At 37.0% G+C, this 17,860-nt stretch overlaps 1 protein-coding gene across 13 annotated transcripts in view; it reads right to left on the bottom strand.

The window, feature by feature from the left end:
- Positions 1 to 32: 32 nt before the first annotated feature.
- LOC113507882 (polyhomeotic-proximal chromatin protein-like) overlaps positions 33 to 17,860 on the bottom strand; it is a 33,689-nt gene continuing 15,861 nt past the window's right edge. Inside the window, exons 10-28 of one of the 13 annotated variants that reach the window (XM_026890807.1) lie at positions 16,051 to 16,217; positions 15,652 to 15,801; positions 12,523 to 12,724; positions 12,098 to 12,267; positions 11,843 to 11,955; positions 11,301 to 11,421; positions 11,138 to 11,222; positions 10,905 to 11,029; positions 10,569 to 10,673; positions 10,053 to 10,142; positions 7,222 to 7,386; positions 6,776 to 6,920; positions 6,361 to 6,506; positions 5,945 to 6,098; positions 5,553 to 5,644; positions 5,022 to 5,106; positions 4,328 to 4,503; positions 3,666 to 3,885; positions 33 to 3,174 (exon numbers count right to left, since the gene is read on the bottom strand). In XM_026890807.1, the coding sequence (XP_026746608.1) occupies positions 3,667 to 3,885; positions 4,328 to 4,503; positions 5,022 to 5,106; positions 5,553 to 5,644; positions 5,945 to 6,098; positions 6,361 to 6,506; positions 6,776 to 6,920; positions 7,222 to 7,386; positions 10,053 to 10,142; positions 10,569 to 10,673; positions 10,905 to 11,029; positions 11,138 to 11,222; positions 11,301 to 11,421; positions 11,843 to 11,955; positions 12,098 to 12,267; positions 12,523 to 12,724; positions 15,652 to 15,801; positions 16,051 to 16,217 (2,510 nt within the window). In that variant the 3' untranslated portion in view covers positions 33 to 3,174; position 3,666. Of the gene's footprint in view, positions 3,175 to 3,665; positions 3,886 to 4,327; positions 4,504 to 5,021; positions 5,122 to 5,552; positions 5,645 to 5,944; positions 6,099 to 6,360; positions 6,507 to 6,775; positions 6,921 to 7,221; positions 7,387 to 10,052; positions 10,143 to 10,568; positions 10,674 to 10,904; positions 11,030 to 11,137; positions 11,223 to 11,300; positions 11,422 to 11,842; positions 11,956 to 12,097; positions 12,268 to 12,522; positions 12,725 to 15,651; positions 15,802 to 16,050; positions 16,218 to 17,860 lie in introns of all 13 variants that reach the window. The other 12 variants (XM_026890808.1, XM_026890813.1, XM_026890800.1 and 9 more) reach the window with 12 other exon arrangements.

Below are 17,860 nucleotides of genomic sequence, written 5' to 3'. Positions count from 1 at the left end.
TTTAGTATGAAGTAAATAAAAAACATTTAATATCAGTCTCATTTGCTTTATTTTTCTATTTATCAAGAAATTAGCTTCTGCACCGATTTGAGCAGCGTGTTGGACATAAACTCTCTAATTACTTATTGTAAAGGTGTGTAGTCACATTATCAATACATACAAATACCAAACTAAGCATAATTCATATTAAATTAAATGTTTATACATCCGCTAGATCTTAAAGTGTAGTTATAATTCCCTAACTGTAGTAATAACCGCATGACTACACAAATGTACAGGTTACCTCATGGCAGTGCTCAAGCCGACTGTTCGATATTATGTATACAAGAATTAATTTTAAATTACACATATAGACAAAATTTAACACTAATTAAACTACAACACTGTTCTACCGACGCGTACATTTTATTAGACGTGACATCTTGTCACTGGGATGCGCAGTGCCTTGCTGGTATGAACTCGGACTAATATAATACAACACTAACTACTAAGTCTACGACTATTATATAATTTCCCTTAATACGAGTGTGAAACACCAAAACATTTCATTACACATAGATAAATTGCGAAACTATTCTAAACGATGTTTTCAAAGTGCTGCTAGTTACTGCTACTTATGTTTCCAGTTTAAAAGATTAAGGAGTTAATATTTGATATTACTGACCTGACTGAGAGTCTTACTAAGTTCATATTATATACAGATGCAACACAGTGCTAAAAATCTAAGAAAAAACTTCGAAAATCTTGTCCAGCGTGAATACACTCAACAATCTGTCCTTACAACTAAAAACCATTATAAATTATATCATATTTAGCAAATCGATGTATCGATTCGTATGCGTATGTTACACTATTTACAGAGGCGCGGAAGTTTTAACAAAGAAAGATATACTTTAGCCACATAAATACAACTAAGTAGCACCATGAGTAAGCTGAGAGAAGTGAATCTGCAATAATTGGTGAACAAGCAACACACTGACTAACGAACTAATATACACAAACAAAATTCGCATTATAAATTGCACTGATCATTAATGACTATATAATGGATAGGGATCACAACAACATATTGTTATTCAATCTTATAACACAGACCAGAGGAGCATACAATTGTATTTGTAAACGTTGTATGTAGAAATGTGATAATGACATCAAAAACGACAACATGTCCTACGATTATAAATATTAACATCAATCAGAATTTAAAATACTATACTATTATTAGAAAGGAAACTATGTTATCGAATCTACGTGTATGCATTTTGATAGAATTCAAACACCGGAATCTAAATCACAAAGCTGTATGACTAAAAAGTGATTGCATCTCAAATTTGCCTGGTCTATGCGTGAACATCTATATAATCCTAATAATATCGTTAATATAACTCAACTAATATACCTATACATAAACTATGCTCTATGTACCCTAAGGGTACGATGTATAAATGTTTTACAACAGTTTCGACATCCGATATACGAAATCTACAATATATTTGGAACGAGGATTAGGCATGGGATCGAGAATTAATACAACATAAGTGTGTGTGACAGATATGCGAAAACAGAGTACTTGTATGGCCCCAAATAATTTGAATCAATGCGATTATTTGTATATGAATTTGATGTTATTCTAGGAGCCCAACATGGCCTTTTAAAGGGAAATTGCCGTTCATCAGCAACACGCTTCCACACTTCTGTCGTCGATCGCGTGCCTAAACATCTCCATCTAGCTACACTTATAATACATCTACACATTAAATTACTTTGATATAAAATTGATCGTCGATTATCAAACACATTTATTAAATTTATACGTTGAAAACTTTTTGTTATTAAAAATCATTAAATTTTATCGATCGTATAAATTCATTACAACATCGATTGTTAGTAGTTAATTTGTGCCAATTTAAATGAATGAGAATTTAATTCATTGCCGTAAGAAGGAAAATTTAGGTAACCAATAGTTATGGGGAAAGAGAGACAAAGTAATTAATGACTAAGTACGTGTTTAAATAAGTAATACTTAACACTAAATAGGCGGAACTTTCGACATTTGTCCTAAGCACCACAACATTATCCGAATTGGTTGAATACGTTAAGGTATCTGGCGTAATTACGAGTAATGTTATAGAGTGGGAGACGAATAAAACATAAGACTATTACGTAACGTTGCCTAGTCTGAAGAGCTAACGTGAATAAGCGAGGGCAGATGGAAATTTGACACTCAAAAACTACTACCTTACATTAAACAAAAAGACTTACAACAGAAACTCAACATGTCTAAACAACAAGTTTGATAATTAACACGTTGACTGCAGATGTGATACACAAGCGCCTATTCTACTCATAAAAATAAAATCTTAATGTCATGTACCTATATATCTGTAAACGGCAATATAATACAAGCAATATAAATTATATGAATAGCATAAACTTTGAAAGTCGAACTTAAAACTACAAAACGTATATTAACAAGTATAAAATAACTGGCGACTTGTATACCATTCGTATACCATGGGAACTTGGCAGTAAACGTGCTAATTAAAAGTTTTCTACATTTTGGTACTATTGACGTGGCTGCGATACGGGGTTATTTGATCAATATTATGACAGGAAACAGACTGCTAATTTTACTTTGCTGTAACAAATATTAAATAATAGTCAATATGGATAAAATAGGACAAGTATTTTTGCGTTTATATGAACAATACAATTAACAAAGATAAACTGCTTTAAAATTAAAGAGCCCCTCTCTTTAACTTGTGACGCAACAATATCGAATCACATAAGTGACGTCACACGCAAGTAACATTTTTGAATGTTATTTTATCAATTTACACTTGAGAGGGAAAAATAGAAAGTAAGTAATAACTGAAATAAAAAAAATATTAAATCATCCCTATTGCACATTATATATCGTTAACAAAAAAAAACTGGATTTTATCAAACTTACAAGATCATGATATAAGGTCGAAATATTTACAAATAACCCGGTATTAACACACAGTGAGCTTTATAAACAACAATACGGACTACACTGAGTTCTAAGTGTCCTGTCACTATAACACACATGTGCAGTGTACGAAGTAAGGGCCGAGTAAACATTTGTAGACGTTATCACTGGCCTTACTAAACACCTTTAGTAATTGTTCTTAAAGAACAATTACAGCAAATCTGGAACAAAAGAAAACATCTTGGTAAGTCTACAGAAGTACTTCTAGATGATAGAATAAAATATTGACTTAGTTTATGAGAAGTGCTTGTCACATTGGTTGAATTGCAGTAAGTAATTTTAATTAAGAAAAACATATGGCCAAGCTTCATATTAATATTGCTTCTAACTTTTATAGTAACTGTCGTAGGACTGATTCCTTATTAAATGATGCAACGGTGTCAACGGTTTACTCAGGCATATTTATCGGGATTGCCCGACTAGTTTCGGACCCAACCGAAGTCCTTAATCATGAGCTAAACTCTTCTTTCAAATTTTTTACCTTTCAATTATAATTTGTAGATCGGTTTATTTCCAATGATTTTGAGTTCGGTTATCTACTGAATAAATGTTTCGGTTCAAGTTACTTTACATTAAATACAATTAAATGATTAATATGACCAAATAAATTTGTATACGAGTGATAAGTATATATTTATCTAAGTATAAGCACCTCAGTCATGTTCATGCGTCGTTTGCTCGCTCTCAGGTCGCAGGGAATCGATGCAGGCCACGATCTTGAGAGCGGGCCCGAGCTTCATGGACAACGCCATCACGAGGTGCTCAGGTCTGATCAGCAGGAGAGCTTCACCGTCCACCTCCTGCATGAGGAACTCGTCTGCGTAGCCGGCGCACCCAGGGATGTTGCGGATGAAATCGCACACCTCCGCGACCTTTGGGAAAATGTGTTCAGAAAATATTAATAAAAGTTATACTTAAATAACTCGACCCTATCACGCGAAGCTCGCCTCTGTTAGTAATTTAGACTGTGATAAATGGGAGAAGGGCCAATAATAAGTAACATTTGATTCCACTTCAAAAGTTAAAGGTTTTTTGCTTTGGAAGACAAAGAATTAAGGCGCCGTGTAATCATGTTCCATTATAAAAGTCTATGTTTTCCCTGTTCGGTGTATTCTTTATCAATCACTTTACAATATAAAATAATATATTTTGAACTACATTAGTAGTATTTTACGCTATTTAGTAACTGGCAGAAAATCATTGCCATATACAAACAAGAATAGAATAAAAAAAGCAATGCAGTCTAGAAATATCCGAAATTTCACTCAAGCTAATCTCTATTTGAAGAAATTCACAAATGTTCATGATACTCACAGTCCATTTATTAGCGTTGGGTATCTTAGCAGCGTCAGCGCTGGCGGTGTCAGTGACGTCAGCTGAGCTGACAGCAGCCGTGTCCGCCTTCGCGTGAGTGATGTTCTCCGAGGTGCTCTCGTTCGTGGAGCTGATGCGAGCCACGCTCGGGCCGTGGTCTAACATCTGCTTCTTACCTGGATACATTAAATGAAATGAAATTGTTTATTCTGTAAATGGGATAAATTATGGCGCTATTCTATACACTCTGTAGAGTTCCACAATTGTCAGTTTTACTTCGATAGGTGGTTGTCATGATTTTTTGAGATAGCTGGAGTCGATATTTCCTCTTTACCTCTATACCTCTTTTCGAGCCCAGACAACAACAACAAGATGTTGATTATTCATTCATCAAGATTACGGTTTTCGTCATCAGCCAATGTGTAATGGACACGGGGTTACAGGTGAACCATGGTGTAATGTTACCAACCTCGCTATTAACACTAAAGCCCTTTGCACTGTATTCTGTACTTCTTTGAGTAGGTAAGATTGTACCCAAAGTGGAAGCAAGAGGTCACAATACATTGTGAAAATGTCTTCCTCAAAAGCAACAACCCACCATTGCATAGATGATGAATACATACCAATTTCAAACTTAAAAACACAATTACAAAGTTCGATTTAAATAAAAGGTTTAAAATAGAGTTACACTCACGTGGCGGCCCATCGTCGGATGAAGGCAGCTTATTCTCCTTGTCCTGCTCCTTGTCAGCTTGCCAATCTCGGAGTGGTCGGTTGACCTGAACCAAGTTACTCTATCCATCAATTATACAATGCTCTTTAGTAACGGCTTTCTTATAATGTAAAAGTGGTTTGAGCAGTAGATATATTTTGACGACGTGAAGTATGGTTGAATAGCGAGCTTTCAGGTTAAAACGCCACTTAAAACCGATGCGAAAGGTAAAACCAATTTGAGAGATAACATTTTTAACATAATATAGAATAGATCTCGTAGACTTCTATAATCTAGACTATTCTTGCAATTAGTCTTTTTAAATCTTTAACTTGCTAATGAGTTAATTTAAATAAAAGCTACTGCTCAAAATCGGAAGTTAGTTAGCTTTTGACTAGCCCTCAGTAAGCAACATACAATACAAACGAAATTATAGGGTTGTACTTAGTTGCAGTCACTTACGTAGAACCAGTCAAAAAGCCAATAATATAAATCAAAGAGCTTGAAACATACTGCAAATGGTTCCCCTGCTTCCTGGATGACGTAGCCTTCGATGACGTGGGTCAGGATGTTCGGCTTCACCATCGCCTTAGGTAAGCCTTTGTCTAGGAGAAAAAAATAGGATATTATATAACGAGGTCTTACACTTTTTATCTAGATGTGGAAAGTCAAGGGTGAAAAGATGTCCCTTTCGCCGGGAAACTGATCAAAGCTTCTATACTAATTTCAGGATTCTTCAATTGTAATAACGTTTACAGTTCGGATCTGTGGTGAAGCATGCACTGACCAATTCAAATAACAAAAGAGACTAGGAAATTCTAACCAAAGACGATAGAAATACAAAAGTACTAAAAAAGAGGAAGCTTCAGCATTGAGTAATAGTTGTTGACAAAGTTCATATTTACCATACTGACCATGAGCGGCTTGTTGGCTCATGTGACGGGGCGTGCACTGGGTGCTTTTGAACAGTGCTGCCGTCCCCCCTGAAGACACGGGCGCTGTGATAGATGCTGTCATGGTGGACGAGGCCGATGTGGACGATGCCACTGTTGTTACCACCTAAGAATTTGTAGTAAACTCATTAGTGAATAGGTTTTTTAGGAAGACAGTCGTTAACGTGAAGGTTTTGAAACAGACTTTTGAAACTTCAAGAATAAAGATTGGCTAAGGAAGATTTCGCAAATACTCCAAGATTTGAGAAACAGAGTAAGAGCAAAAAGGCCGTTGACTTACTTGTTGGAATTGAACGGCAGTGAAACAATCGGAAGACGCTTTGTCAAGCTAGTCTCCTTAAGTTTACTTTTGATTTTCATGGGTTTACCTGAGGCGCAACTGGTGTAGTTTGCTGCGCGCTACTGGGCACCGGGGCGGTACTAGTTGGTACCGATGACGCGCCTGAAGCCGGGACATTCTGACTGTCTGCCTTGGAAGGACTCGACTTGGATGACTCCATGGGTGTTACTGAGCCTAGAGTTAAAGACAAAACATTAATATACATTTTAAAATATACATTTCCACGACGCCATTTAGTATCAAACTAAGCAAAGCTAGAATTATGAGTATTAGACAATCGATAAACATATTTCTCAATACATACCTATCATAGATAAATTACTCCCAGACACAAAGGACAAATGATTGTGCTTGTCACTCAAACATTTGTCCTGGATGGGAATCGAACAAACCACTAGACCACCAAAAAAGTGTACCAAAACAGTATTTGGTAAAATTCTTACATTTGTTGCCTATAGTAGAGGTGCTGGTGGAGACAGAGGCGTCAGCAGTGGCTGCGGTGGTGACTGCCGAGCTGAACACGGTGGACGTAGCATCGCTGCTGTCCGAGACCAGTTGCTGTGGTGCGATCGGCTGCAGAACTGGTGCCTGGTGTAGAATTACGAGAATATAAGTCAAGTTGTAATGTAGGGATTGACTGGTAAAGGAGTCAGTTTATGCGTTTTATGTGCCACGAAGAATCTTTAAGGCCACGGTGAATATTATAATTCTATGATATCATGAAGTCACTTTTATCAATCTTGATTTTTGCTTCTTTGGTGAAATTATTCTGGTAGCACGGTGGATGATGTAGGTATATGAATTTCACACAAATTCAAACAAAATATTCAATAAAACAGTAACATTTTGAACAAAGAATCCCGAAAGTAAAAATTTATCTTTTAATTACCGGTGCAGTAAGCTGATTCTTGTCTTCCTCAGCCTTGACGTGGGCGACCAGCGTGGTGGGCGGCTGCAGGGGCAGGACGGAGCCCTGCATCGGCGCCGCGATTAGCCCCACCGTGCCTTGCGCCGCTTGGAGCGTCAACTGAGGAGAACTCAGGTTGCTTGATACCTATACCATATGCATCGTTAAGACTTGCAGACTAATATGCCACGATAGAAACCGTTCAACTTGTGACTGGGTTCGAAATTTTGGGCTCAAGGCAGAAGTGGTATATTTCATCTGAACCACAAGGAGAATCTGAATATGACGCGTAAATTGACTGTGATTGCGTATTCGGTCTAGTTTTTTGAATGCGCATTTTCGATATGCTCAAGGCATTTTCCAAGGTGACATAATATCTCAAAAAGTCTTGTGAGTTTTGATAAGGAATCTAACCTAACCTCTTAAAATTTTATGTACAAACTGCTCGTGTCTTTACTTTGATTTGTATCAACAGACTTTTTAGGATTTAAAGGGTATGTAGAAATAAAACCAAGACAGATCGAGATGGAGAACCTCTGTGGACGCCCTCTGCCCCATCTAGGGGACATAGGACTTTAAATCAAGTCAGTCAGAAATAAAACCTGCTCTTGGGATTTTATGGAAAACATGTAAGTTTAAGTTATTAAATACTCTTTCAAATTACAACTAAATAAAATTATGCTATGGATTTGTAACAATACATGCAATAAATAAATGTTTAATTAACATTACTAGTTCAGTAGTCCTACTTATTTTTAGGTAATATATGGATTTTCTATAGGAAAATACACTAAAATAAATATTTAAAATTCATGCAATAATTTATTAGATACTTAAACAAGTCCTACATAAATTATATAATAAAAACTGGATGGACGAATTTGTTTAAAATAACTATACCAACAGGGCCAATTTTCATGCATTGTAAAGGTATTAAGTAATAATAAATATATCGCGTTAATTAGAACATTGCTTAGAACCTACAATAGAAAATATATTATCTATAAATGCTCGATCTACGGTCAAGAAACATGCGTTTACGGCAGTATTAATTTTAAGCAAATCGAACGATTTACAATTTAGCTATTTAGCGATCGAAAAGCCTAAAATTGTGAGACCCGGCGAAAAACGATCTACACGCAAAATAATTTGTAAAGACTGTGGCTAGATTTGATTTGACAACTTTTTTTAAATCCTTGCTACATGAATAAGTATGGTACGGTCGATCAAAACGATGGTCTATAACCTTAAGGTTGAAAATCATTCTCTCATTGAACAAGACGGTTGATTTTTAAACGAAAATATTCTGACAGTTACTAATGTCAACCTTATTTTGTGAAAACTGGCATCAAACTTTCTTGCTTTCGCAGTTTACGGTACTCCCACAGTGAATTTACCTCAAAGACATTTTTTATTAAGAAAGGCACAGTTTTTCTGCCACCGTGTGCATCTTGCTTTTGAAATTTCGTTTTTAAGTACTTTTCATTTCTTGCCACAAAAATAATTAAAATAATGTTTTTTTAGCACATGCTACTGATTTAGACGAAAGAGAAGATGTTTTTATCACCTACAAGTTTTAAATAATTAACATTTTCTTTGAAGTAACACTTTAGCATAATGAGCTTATGAAACTTGAACACACCAATCTCAAAACAATTCTCAAGTTTTTTTTTATAATTTTTTAAATGTTTCATGTTATTGATGTTACTTTTTGTTTCGGTGCACTGTTTGCCGTGAAACAAAACTGCCGAGCGGACAAAGGGCCAAACTTAACCAATAGAATTGTCAAAAACCTCCCTTCCCCTCCTCAAGTTACTAAATCGATATTTTTTTCCAAATTTCTCCGCTCAACAGCCTCGCTCCGCGTCAATAGTAACCTTTCGCTAATACTTGTAGATGATAAACAGAATAAACATTGAAATAAACTCGTCGTATACAGGAACGTTATCGGGGTTCCTGTGGCTACCTCATGGTGCAATAACGCCGGGGAGACCTGCACAAGTGGCGAGGACAGCAGCGCAGTCCCGTCAAGCGCGAGCCCCGACTGCCAACGTTCACAACGCTCAAAATATACTTACATATAATAAGGTTGATATAGCCGGATACATATAATATTAGTGAGGATAATTGTGTGTATTCGCAGGGTTGGTTTTTTGGGTAGGTGATATATGTACAGATAGTCAATGCTAAGGTTGCCTTAATATTAAAATGAAGGAGGATGCGCAGTAGAGAAATAAGAATTCATAGGACTTCATAAACTTATGAAATCCTATTCGTAATTTTCTTCTCTATTTCAACGCTACGCAGGCGCTCACCGTCAATGGACAGGTAGACTAAAGGTCTTACCATAAATCTATGGAATATGAGAGTTGCATGCGAATACCTTGTATTACATACCTACATAGGGATATTATAAATACGGTTTTCTTAAAAAGGTCAATGATTTACAGAACTTTAAAAAATAAGTTTCTAATTTGCAATGAGTATTGTTAGATGTTCAGCTACATACACACCGTGTCTGTTGCCAAGTTATGTTGTGAGTCAAAAGCATTCAAACCAACGCCATCTAGTCGTGTAATTACGACTTTTAAAACGTTATCGTCTACAATTCTGCGTATTGTGCAAAAGTTAGCATATTCTTCTGGAAAGAACCTTAGACGCTATTCTTCTATCGACGTTTTGCTTTGAAACAAGGTTTATAAGCAGTTTGTTTGTATTCTTTGAATAATAAAGAGGATGTATTAAGGTAGTCTTGTTACTTAAGTTTCAGCAGACTTAAATTTTACATGTATTGACAAGTTTTCCATACATACCGTTTGCATAGATGCGGTGTGATTTAATGCAGCCTGTTGCTGCACGGTCATGCCAACGGATGTCTGGACCAAGCCACTACCAACCAAAGTCTGGGGAAAAACGACAATAACATTAGAAAAGGGGATTGTATGATTGTCGTACAGTGACTCAAAAAGAAGTATGAAAAACATTTCCCCATGATGAGGTATAGAGTTCTTAAAAAAACATATTCGGATTTTGTCAGGCAGTAGTGGAGTTAGAAAAGTTAATTGGAATTGACAACTTATGTCAAAAATATTATTTAGGGATCACAAATATACTTAAAATTACGTGTTTATTAAAGTTCTAAAAGCTGTTTTAAAGTTTAAAGCGTAACTTAAGACTTGGTCTATCGGCAAACAATAGTTAACTTGAACAAAAGCAAAAGCACGATAAATGAACATGTGAAATGTCATTGGCTGAAAGTGCAAAATAAAATTGTAATCTACTATTAAAATACTACGTAAGGGTTGTGAATTTAAAAATAAAATAATTACTTGTGGCTGTTGCTGCAGCGCTTGGACCTGTGTGAGTGATGCATTTTGCGGCTGTGAGGTGTTCAGCTGGCCAACTAATGTGCCAGGCTGGCCCATGCCACTCAACTAAACAAAGCAAGATAATGATTGCCTTAGTATATGGCTTGCGATGACAAACAATCGAGCTATGTGTTGCACATAAAGCGAAACATAGAGCCTGCTATTTCCTCTCCTCAAAAACACGGAAATTAATTTACTTGAACTTTTGTTAAAGCTCCAATAACTACAGTTGAATATTATGTTTCTGAGGAGAGAGAGAGCAAGAAGACAACATTAATAAAAAGCAGAGATTATTACCGGCATGATACTCACTGGATGGATCTGCTGTACCATCGAAATGGTCTGCGGCATACCTGCCATTGGTAGCGTCTGAGCGACGGAGCCCACCGGCAGAGTGCCTTGAGGCATGCCCAGCGACATACCTACATAAACACTTAATTAGAACCTTCCATGGTAGAAAATACTTTAAGGTCTACGTCCTAGAGTTGAAACCTGCAGTGATAGTTTATTAAACTTTTGCCTGATTTTACCTTGCTGCTGATAATGCACCATCTGCTGTGTCTGCTGCTGTTGGTGTATCAGCTGTTGTTGCTGTTGCTGCTGTTGTTGCTGCTGCTGCAACAAAATTAACACATTTTAGTCACTGCTTATAAAGTGTATTTATTAAAATAAATACTAGTAGCATGATATTACAATTTTCACCTGCATGGCCTGCTGCTGCAACAGCGCCTGTTGCTGCATGTTCTTAGCAATCGGTTGCTTGTCTTGCACACTAGTGATTTGGGTCATCTGCCCCGAATTCATCACAAGTAGCCTAAAAAATAATAAATCATATGACATATCTAGCTCAAATCAAATAACGAATTAAATCAGTGTAATGACCGTCACCTTATTGATGATTTCCTTCGAAAAGATCAGGTGCGTTGTACTCGCAACCGGTGTGCATGTATGAAAATATGCATGAATTGGGCAGATTCAAAAATGATTCTTAATAATGTAAAAGCCATCATGCTCGAAATTGTTGCCCAAACAACACAGCTGCACACCGACAGATAAGCTTAATATTCAGCAAAGCCAGTGACATCATGCTTAGCCACTGGCTTGAGGACCGGGACACAGAGGGTACCTAGCCATCTGCGGCTAACAGCTTGTGGTCAGCGATGGGTGCGCGCGTGATAGTAGAGTGAGGAAGAAAGAAAGCAGATAGGGGCACGCGTGACATGTATGACACTTACTGTTGTTTCGGCTGATTTAATTGATGTTGCATAGCTTTGTTGGTTTGATTCGCCGCATCTTGCTTAGCAGCGGGTGCGGGCGAGCGTACGCCCAGCTTACCGCGTTGCTTGGCCTGGTACGAGAGTGGAAACACGTTATTACGGTAATGAATAGTACAAAGAATTTAATGTTCAAAATACGCTGGATCAATTGGCAAAAATGCAATGGATTCAATTGTCGTTCACTAATACTCGTTTTGACAAAACTGAACAGACCTGGTTCTGGGCCTGGTTGGCGTTGGTCTGCGTCGACACCGACGACGCTGGTCCAGGTCTTATCCCGCTCGATGGCAAGATGTTGGAAAGCGGTCGTGGAGCCTTCGACATGCCGTCGGTCGAGGCTCGAGGCTTCGCCGTGGTCCCCGTAGCACACGCCACGCTGACATCTGCAAGAACATGACCAGTTAAGACTCTATATTCGTGCGAGGGATTGTCTGATATTATTTAGCTAATACGGACAAAACGCTTACAAATTCAAAGTACTTTAGCATTGGAGCCGCTAGCAATTGGTGCATACATCTCCTAAAATTAAACGTTCATCGCTTTGCAAATACACATTTTAATTCGCATTAGACACAAAAGAGAAAAACCAGCCAAATAACTACAATAAGCAAGTCTCATAGTTCAAATTCAATACTAACTGGTATGCTGGACGTTATTTTGCGGCGAGTGTTGTATGAACATGGACGGCGGAGCGTCGGGCTGCGTACCCCTGATGAAGATGGGGTTGGGAGCCAGGAGTCCCCCCGCTGGCAGGGTCCCGGCCTGCAAGCCCCCCGCCCACACCTGCGGCAGGGCCCCCGATATCTGCCACGGAGCGAACTGCATCGTCTGCCCGCCAGTCTGAGGAACCGACCACTACGGTTAGACAATAAACATAATAATATAATTGATACATAAATACACAAATGGATAACACACATTCAGTAAAAAGAAAAAAGGTTGAGGTCAGAAAAATGGTGAGTGCCTAATGTGCAGCTTTTCGAATACTAATTATTTTAAAGATGTGCGCGAAAAATTCAAGTAACAAAACAATTTGTCTAATAAGGCAAGTAAGTAGCTGTTTCTGAAGCTTACAATTTTACTGGACAACGCCCTAATTTGTTCCCGTCCTCCCCCTTTCACCGCTTTATAAGTACCCCCGCAGTAAATTAATCCTACTAAAACCCTAATTTAATTTAGACACTGAGTAATTTTGCTTATTTGAACTTGGAAGTCATAAAACGCATAAGCATATTCCTTTGAAAAAAACACATACCCTTTTAGAACGTTTCGACAAAGATTTTTTGCTTCGGTAGGGCGTTTCCTCTTCCATAATTCTCACTCAACGAAGATGTTGGTAATTAGGAATAAGCTCCCACAAAGATAACCAATCAATTGCACGAATAAATCAAATAACTTTAAAAAACCGTTAAAGAACTGCGAAATTTTAATTAATTTCAACAAAATTATTTTTTCAAGATAAAATTGCCAGAACTTTCAAGAGTATTTGTGATCGTCTTAAAGCGCGAACAGAGACTGATAGACAATCGGAGAGATGTGAATATAAAAATAAACCAATCAATAACATTTGATGGGTCAGATGCCATGCGTGTAATTAGGTACTTGAAGACAACAGAGATAGAGAAATTATTGATAAGACGTGTGCTAAGGTACAATAATAGGGAGACTAATTAATATGATCAATTGGTTAGGTGGAATTAATTTTAAGTAAGTTTCGTCTGTGTAAGGTATTAAGGTAAGTGGTCGAAGACAAATTCTAACCGATAAAAAGCACTTATAAATAGCATGATTAATTTGATGAAGAACTTACTCGATTTCGTCTTATTTAAGTTGGCTCTAAGATTAGTGGTCAAAGAAAAATCCTATTTGGTCAAAAATTCTAACGAATGGGGATTTGAAACCAAACTTTTTGCACAAAGGGTATATATAGTTCCGAAAAGAAAATTAGATAGATTCTGTTTTAACGACAGCTATGATATTAAGTAGAATATAAAGTTCAGCTTTGAATTCAATCAATAAATCTAAGCGAATACTTGAAACTGTCGATCAAAGTTACCCCATGCGCAGTTTAAGTGGCATTTAGCAACATTCAAGATGTTTTCTTGCGTCTGTTACGGCAAACATTTGATATATTTTCACTCACACAAATTCGACAAATTGCCTTTGCAAACTGATAAAATATGAGAACATTCTTAACATATCTTTAAATTATTATGTTCTATTGTGAAAGCATTTCTTTTACGATTTAAGGCATGTAACTTTTAGGATGCTTAATCATTCAACGTTAGGCTTTTTAAAGAGTTGACGGTGACCATCGTTGTCGACTGTCAAAATATATGAATTTATAGAAAGCGTTTGACCGATGTTACTGCTGATAGTTTTTTGCTGACAGTGACGAGAGTCAGTGTCATCCAAAAAATATTTCTTTTGTTGTAGCTTCGCGGTCAGCGAGTTTTCAAAACCAGCATTAGGATTTGCTGACGTAATACATTTAAAACATATTTAAAGTATTATAACTGTAAATATCGCAAATATAAATATTGTATATAATACGAATAACATTAATATAAACACAAACGTTTCGAATTTATAAATTTTTAAATATTTATTCGATCCCTTACGTGCGACTTTGCACATAAATCTATTCAGCACAAAACCTGTTAGAATGAAACAATTGAAAAAATAAAACAAATCGCTTCGGGCTGCAATGCACAATAAATAAATCGCTCAAGCATTACATACAAAGCTTAACCTATTCAAAAATATCAATTAAATTATTCAGATATAGATAATGATAAGAGTATTATAAAACTGATACTTTATGAACGGATTAAGTAGAATCATGTTTATCATTCATTGATAAGATCATTGAATGCATACGAGCAAACATAAACAATATACAGAGCAGTGGGTTGCAATATATCAACTGTCCAATGCCCATAGGAGCTTGAAGTCTGGCAAGACATTTTATGACGATCAAAGTTTTATACGACAATGTCTTATGACGTAACTTGCTAACGTGATCAATGTCTGCTGTTAAAATAACACGTGTCGTGATAAAGACTTGAATAAGAATTTGTTCTATTCGACCAAGATGCGTAATAACGCAGGGAGTGTTATCAATACTCAACCTACTTTTCAGCCATTGGACAGTTCATAAATTCAACCCTAACTTTATTTAACATCTTAAGTATTTATATACAAAGATTATATGAAAACTAAAGGAGTTGAAATTCCATATATTTCTAGAAGGTAAGTATAAGTGAAGGTGCTTCCAGGCATCTAACAATTAGTATTAACAACATTAGTGTATTAGTTATTTAGTAAACAAATATTTCAGTCATGTGGAGACAGCTGCAGGCACCTCTTTCGTGTTTTAGGTGACTTTACACCGACGGGTACAATTGACTTCAGGAAATGGAGTGAGTAGTACGGTTTTCTGCTTATTGTGACTTGCAATTGTTTGTAAAATTTAATTTAGGTATTTTTCATTCTATTGTGCCCTCTATTAAATTGACGACTGGGTAAGACTAGGTACCGGCAATATGTGAGTATTTTTTTATTATTTGTCATAAAAAAACTCAAAATATATAATTTTACGATATTCAAAAAGTCAAGAAAATTTAATTCAAATCATATCAACTCACAGTTAGGATTCGTTGTTATTTTTTTTCTTTATGATTAGAACATTTAAGCCTACTTCCATTTCCGCCACTCAATAAAACCCGTCGGAAAAAGTCTGGTATCAAGTAGAGCGTATGAAGTACCTGCAACGGGCTGATGATCTGTGCCTGCGTGGGCTGTTGCGCGCCCAGCACCGGCTGCGAGACCTGCACGCACTGTGCCTGCACCGGCACAGTCTGCGCGCCGCCCGCACCCGACCCCGCTACCTTGTTCCCCGTCACCTTGCCGCCACACTGGGGTGTTAACACCAACGGATTAGTTACAAGTATTAAAAAGCATTTTTAATTCTGTTTTACTCGCGAATAGTAGGTAACTCAAACCCAAATGCACGACACGTAAAAACGGCGAACAACACAATACTTGTCTTATAGTAAGAGTTAGATAGGCTTCTACCATCAACCCGTTAACTGGAGCGTGGTGCTAAGGGTAACAACCATTACGTTGGAAAGTGGGATTACAGGCGAATAGAACATATAGCCTACCTTATGCAGGTCGGTTTGTTTTTGCTGGCCGATGCCAGACACGGTGGGCTGCGAGTGCGCCGGCAGGATGCTCGGCTGCGAGTTGATCACGCCAAGAGGGCTGAACACGAACGTCTGGTTCTGCGTGGTCGGGATCGCCGGGATTGTCGTGTACCCCGGGAACGGAGCTGTCGACACAACAACTCACTCAGTCGCATGCCTCACATCGTCACGGGATACAAACCAAACCAACACTGTACGTCACTACACAACATGAGCAAGACGCTCAACTCTCAATCTCAAATCTAAATAGTTGTAAAAATCAAACTGTTCGTCAGTCGTCAAACTACGCAACGACTCTCGAAACAGTAGTAATAAAATACGTGGGAAGCTAATAAAAAGCTAAATTCACTAAGTGTACGATCAAAGCCTAGTTTGTATCGAATGCATAAAGAAACGTTGCGATAAAATTTTGAAAAAGCTTGAAATAAATTTTCAATTTTAATTGCCAATAAAACGTATGCCCAAACAAACCAACTGAAGGAAACAAAACTATCTCATGAAACAAATGTACATTCATATGTTAAATCACGAGACTGATAATAAACATTTGGAAAATTATATAAACCTTGATCCGGATAGGTAGTGAGACCTGTAAAATTTACTGAAAACCTAAATAGTGTGGTAGTTCTTGGTAGCACGGAGCTTCCTTGGCACGCTGGTATGATACACTAGATAAATGTGCGCTAGTAAATGGCGAGCGTGATTAACTATGAAGTGAAAGAATATAAGAGCGATGAATTAAAAAATATATCATGTAAATATAATATGATGAAAAAAGTGACTTTAGAGTTAAATCAGCAACAATGTTGACTCACGTTACCGTCGAAACAATACCGGCTTGTGTGGAGCAATAGTCAATAGTGCGGCGTCAGCTTTGAGTTTCCGTTCTTAAAGGAAATAAGGAGCGGCGTCGGTTTACCGCCGACGCAGCGGAATATTCGTCAAAACACCCGATATCTGAGACTAACTTGTTTTGCGATAATTATTTAACATTATAACTCAATTTAATTACTAGATGTAGAAATTGATTACAAAAAAAACGGTTAATTTCTGTACCACTTGGCTATCCCACCGAGACTTAATGCACTTACTGTTACTTGAATGTTTGTGAAACTCCCCGCTACACAAGGAGAAATTTAAATATTGCGACGTATTAAAAAAATACCCTTTTTGTGAGGTTCCTCCGCAGATTCCCTCAATAAAGGCTTTTGCCGCTTCACTGGACTATAAAGGTATACCTGCACTTCCAGCGAAAATTAAAAACTGTCTAACATACAAAGAGCTCCGTTAAGAGTATTTTAATGATAAGAAAATCTATACAATATTACTTACAAGTTATTTGAGAATGCCAGACTAGTGTTGGATGCTTCTAGGACTTTCAGAGCTCCTTCTACGGCAATGCCACAAACCGAACTGAACGGAAACTAGTCGGGCTTTCTTTATTAGCCGTAGGTACGTAATATCATGGTGTAAAATATCACTGCGTTGCATTTACAAACCAGGTATTACAATTAACAAACAACATATACTTACATTCCAATAATGTACCTACCTAGGACGAAATATTGAGGGGCACTAATCCTCTGTAAAATGTCTGAGTAGTATGTGTTATTATTTTTTAAATCTAGGCTAAAATATAGACGAACGGAGTCAACAGAGATGTGACTAAAACTATAGACACGTGTTGATTGTGAATAAGCAAAATTGGTATTTTTTTTATGACTAGATATAAATATTTTTATTAAAGAAAATGTACAAACAACCTCTC

The sequence above is a fragment of the Trichoplusia ni genome, unplaced genomic scaffold, assembly GCF_003590095.1.
Source record: "Trichoplusia ni isolate ovarian cell line Hi5 unplaced genomic scaffold, tn1 tig00003437, whole genome shotgun sequence".
Lineage (NCBI taxonomy): Eukaryota > Metazoa > Arthropoda > Insecta > Lepidoptera > Noctuidae > Trichoplusia > Trichoplusia ni.
The sequence above is the reverse complement of the archived record's forward strand: the minus strand, read 5'-3'. Positions and strand labels throughout refer to the sequence as shown.